Here is a 4,353-nt window from a genome sequence, read left to right on the forward strand (position 1 = left end):
TGCAGATGCTCACCTAGCCCCCCATCCCCCCCAGACACTGAAGCAGCTGATGGAGCAGGAGCGGGTGAAAGGCTTCTGCCAGTGCATCGTGGCGCAGAAGCCCAGGGAGGGAATCAATCACATGATCCAGTCCAGCGGTCTGGGCGGTATGCGCCACAACACCGTGCTCATGGGCTGGCCCCACACCTGGAGGCAGAGTGAGGACCCTCACTCCTGGAAGACCTTCATCCGTGAGTACCTGCAGGAGGGGGGGGGGAGGGGGAGGGGGGGTAGAATGGAGAGAGAGGGGTTGGGGATGGTACGAGTGTTGTGGTAACAGCGCCCCCCCCCCTCTGTCAGACACGGTGCGTGTGACAACAACAGCCCACCTGGCCCTGCTGGTGCCCAAAAACATCTCCCTGTTCCCTGGGAACACCGAGCCCTGTGCCGAAGGCTACATCGATGTGTGGTGGATCGTGCATGACGGAGGCATGCTGATGCTGCTGCCCTTCCTGCTCAGACAGCACAAGGTGTTGCTACTATTATTATTATTATTGTTATTATTATTATTACAGCACAACGTGAGAGAGAGTGTGATTGCAGTGTGCGTGTGTAACTACATTGTGAGTGTGTGTGTTGCAGGTGTGGAGGAAGTGTAAGATGAGGATCTTCACAGTGGCTCAGATGGAGGATAACTCCATCCAGATGAAGAAGGACCTAGCAACCTTCCTGTACCACCTGCGCATCGAGGCTGAGGTGGAGGTGGTGGAGATGGTAAATGACAATAGCAATCATAATTAGTATAAATAATAAATACTTTATCAATGCAGATATATCTCTCTTGCCCAGGCTGGTAATTGCACAGGCCTGTACTCTGTTTCCCTGATGGTGCTGTGCTGTCCTCTCTCTCTCCCCCCCTTCAGCACGACAGTGACATCAGCGCGTACACCTATGAGAGGACCCTGATGATGGAGCAGCGGTCCCAGATGCTGCGGCAGATGCGGCTCTCCAAGTCTGACCGAGAGCGAGAGGTGCGTGTGTGTGTGTGAGAGCGTGTGTGTGCGTGTGTGCGTGCGTGCGTGCGAGCGTGTGTGAGCGCGCATGTGTGTGTGCGTGTGCATGCGTGTGTTTGTGGAGCTCTCTGCTGTCTGGATCTTTTTCTCTGCTTCACCGTCTCTCTTCACTGATTAATCCTTCTATAGCGAGTTCGCTGGAGTTTTGATGATGTAAGTGGATCCGTAGGTCTCTCCAGCTTCATAGGTGCTGGGCTATAGGTCTCTCCAGCTTCATAGATGCTGGGCTGTAGGTATCTCCAGCTTCATAGATGCTGGGCTGTAGGTCTCTCCAGCTTCATAGGTGCTGGGCTATAGGTCTCTCCAGCTTCATAGATGCTGGGCTGTAGGTCTCTCCAGCTTCATAGATGCTGGGCTGTAGGTCTCTCCAGCTTCATAGATGCTGGGCTGTAGGTCTCTCCAGCTTCATAGATGCTGGGCTGTAGGTCTCTCCAGCTTCATAGATGCTGGGCTGTAGGTCTCTCCAGCTTCATAGATGCTGGGCTGTAGGTCTCTCCAGCTTCATAGATGCTGGGCTGTAGGTATCTCCAGCTTCATAGATGCTGGGCTGTAGGTCTCTCCAGCTTCATAGATGCTGGTCATATGTCCCGTTCTGAAATGACAGCAGCATTAGTGTCACAGTGCCAAAGGTTACAGACAAACAGTGACTCAATTTAACATTTTCTGCCTGGTGATTTGTGTGTGTGTGTGTGTGTGGTAACTCTTTGCTTGGACAAGGACTAGGCATTAGGGTTAAGATGATGTCCTGATCATAATGTTGTGAGAACATTGATTCACAGAGTCATTGTTTTAGCCCTCATTAAACCAGTGATGTCATTAGGTGAAGCTGTTTACAGTCTGTGGCGATCCCTCCTCCCTCCAGAGAAGGAGGGATGCAGACAGAGTAGGAGGGAGAGATTAGGAAGCAGTGAGAGTGGGTTGTAAGGAGTCTCTGTCACGGCTCCAGGCCCAGCTGGTGAAGGACAGGAACTCCATGTTGCGCCTGACCAGCATCGGCTCTGATGACGATGATGACACAGACGGGGCGGATCGGACGGCGGGCGGAGATCACAGGCGCGTCCACATGACCTGGACCAAAGAGCGGGCGCTGCAGGTCCGAGCCCAGTCTGGCTGCAGCACTCCCGAAGGGTTCAGAGACATGCTGAGCATGAGACCGTGAGTCCCGCCGTCTCACTGCCATCTCACTGCCTCACTATCGTCTCATTAGCATGTAGCTACTGTCTCATTATCACCTCATTATCATCTCGCTACTGTCTCATTAGCATGTAGCTACTGTCTCATTATCACACCATTAGCATGTAGCTACTGTCTCATTATCACCTCATTATCATCTCGCTACTGTCTCATTAGCATGTAGCTACAGTCTCATTATCACACCATTAGCATGTAGCTACTGTCTCATTATCACCTCATTATCATCTCGCTACTGTCTCATTAGCATGTAGCTACAGTCTCATTATCACACCATTAGCATGTAGCTACTGTCTCATTATTACCTCATTAAGAAACAGGCCTGTTCAGTGATGGGTCAGAAGTTGCCTCTGGCCCTGTGCTCGTTTGGAGGTGTGAGGATATCGTGTGTCTAACCGTGCTCTGTGTGTGTGTGTGTGTGTGTGTGTGTGCATGTGTGTGCGCGTCTCGTGCAGGGATCACTCCAACGTGCGCCGCATGCACACTGCTGTCAAACTCAACGAAGTCATCGTCAACAAATCCCATGATGCTCGGCTGGTGCTGCTCAACATGCCGGGACCGCCCAAGAATCCCGAGGGGGACGAGAACTGTATCCTTCACTGTCCGCAGTGCTTTCACAACACTTTCACAAGGTTCTCACAACATTCTCACAATGTTTTGGCAGTACATTCACAGTGCTGTTAAACACAGCATGCTTTTATGTTGGTGGAAACCCTTGTTATCTGCTGGGAAAAGGTTCTTCTTTCACTGACTGTCTGTCCTGTAGTTTCAGAGCTGTCAGTGCTGTAGTCTTACCTGCCATCCTTTCACTCCACTGAATGCATGTAGTTTTGCTTTATCTGGTGTTCTCCTGTATTGTTCTGCCTCAGAGGTGCTGCAGTTTTGATTTTCCTGCAGTGGAATTAAGAACACTCCTGTAATGGTGCCTTTTGTTTAGGAATGATCCCCTCAGCTGGATCTCTGAGTGCTGCCACACTGCACGCAGGTAGGTCACACAGGTGTGAGACAGAGAGGCTCCAGCTCGAGCTTGCAATGATGGTTAGCTTGGAATGAGTCTGTCCTTGACTCTCTGACAGATATGGAGTTTCTGGAGGTGCTGACAGAGGGACTCGAGCGTGTCCTATTGGTCAGAGGTGGAGGAAGTGAGGTCATCACCATTTACTCATGATGGTTGTGAAAGGGATCGAAGCAGAGCAGCCAATCGCGTGGAAGAGAGGCGTGGCTGGACAGGGACATTTGGGGCACAGAGGGCAATCTGGTGTCTCAAATAAACCAGTCCTGCCTCTGTCTGCCATCTTTACTGGGTCATGGCTTCTCTTCAGTTCAGAAATGGGTCACCAAGACCCAGCGCCATTCCCAAGATAAGTGTGTGCGTGCGTGCGTGCGGATGTTCATGTGCATGTGTGTGTGTGTGTGTGTGTGTGTTTCTCGCTGTCAGGCTCCCATGCGTACTTCCCCTCTCGTTGATTGTAAACTGTGGCTGTGTAATATGCACATGCTCTCCCCCTGCAGCTGCTCCCTCCCCCCCATGCCGGGTTTCCCAGAGGACACATTCCACACAGATCTCCGCAGTATTCACAGTTACCCATCAGTGCTGTCCACCTCCTGCTAATGTGTGTGTGCGCACGCGTGTGACTGAGTGTGTGTGTGCACGCGCGCATGCGTGACTGTGTGTGTGTGTGTGTGTGTGTGTGTGTGTGTGTGTGTGTGTGTGCGTGCATGCGTGACTGAGTGTGTGTGTGCGTGTGTGTGTGTGTGTGCGTGTGCGCGCGTGCGTGACTGAGTGTGTGTGTGTGCGTGCGTGCATGCATGCGTGCGGGTGTTCATGTGCATATGTGTGTGTGTGTGTTTCTCGCTGTCAGGCTCCCATGCGTACTTCCCCTCTCGTTGATTGTAAACTGTAGCTGTGTAATATGCACATGCTCTCCCCCTGCAGCTGCTCCCTCCCCCCCATGCCGGGTTTCCCGGAGGACACATTCCACGCAGATCTCCGCAGTATTCACAGTTACCCATCAGTGCTGTCCACCTCCTGCTAATGTGTGTGCGCGCACGCGTGACTGAGTGTGTGTGTGCGTGCATGCGTGACTGTGTGTGTGTGTGCGCGTGCGCG

The 4,353-nt window shown here is 52.3% G+C and overlaps 1 protein-coding gene across 2 annotated transcripts in view; it reads left to right on the plus strand.

Annotated features, from left to right (window-relative positions):
• The window catches only part of LOC118793090 (solute carrier family 12 member 6-like), a 20,413-nt gene extending 16,618 nt beyond the window's left edge, over window positions 1-3,795 (plus strand). Inside the window, exons 19-25 of one of the 2 annotated variants that reach the window (XM_036551082.1) lie at window positions 35-230; window positions 340-509; window positions 622-753; window positions 903-1,010; window positions 1,999-2,207; window positions 2,699-2,832; window positions 3,320-3,411. In XM_036551082.1, the coding sequence (XP_036406975.1) occupies window positions 35-230; window positions 340-509; window positions 622-753; window positions 903-1,010; window positions 1,999-2,207; window positions 2,699-2,832; window positions 3,320-3,411 (1,041 nt within the window). Of the gene's footprint in view, window positions 1-34; window positions 231-339; window positions 510-621; window positions 754-902; window positions 1,011-1,998; window positions 2,208-2,698; window positions 2,833-3,319 lie in introns of both variants that reach the window. The other variant, XM_036551083.1, reaches the window with a different exon arrangement.
• The last annotated feature ends 558 nt before the right edge of the window (window positions 3,796-4,353 follow it).

Source organism: Megalops cyprinoides, chromosome 18, assembly GCF_013368585.1.
Source record: "Megalops cyprinoides isolate fMegCyp1 chromosome 18, fMegCyp1.pri, whole genome shotgun sequence".
NCBI classification, from domain to species: Eukaryota; Metazoa; Chordata; class Actinopteri; order Elopiformes; family Megalopidae; genus Megalops; species Megalops cyprinoides.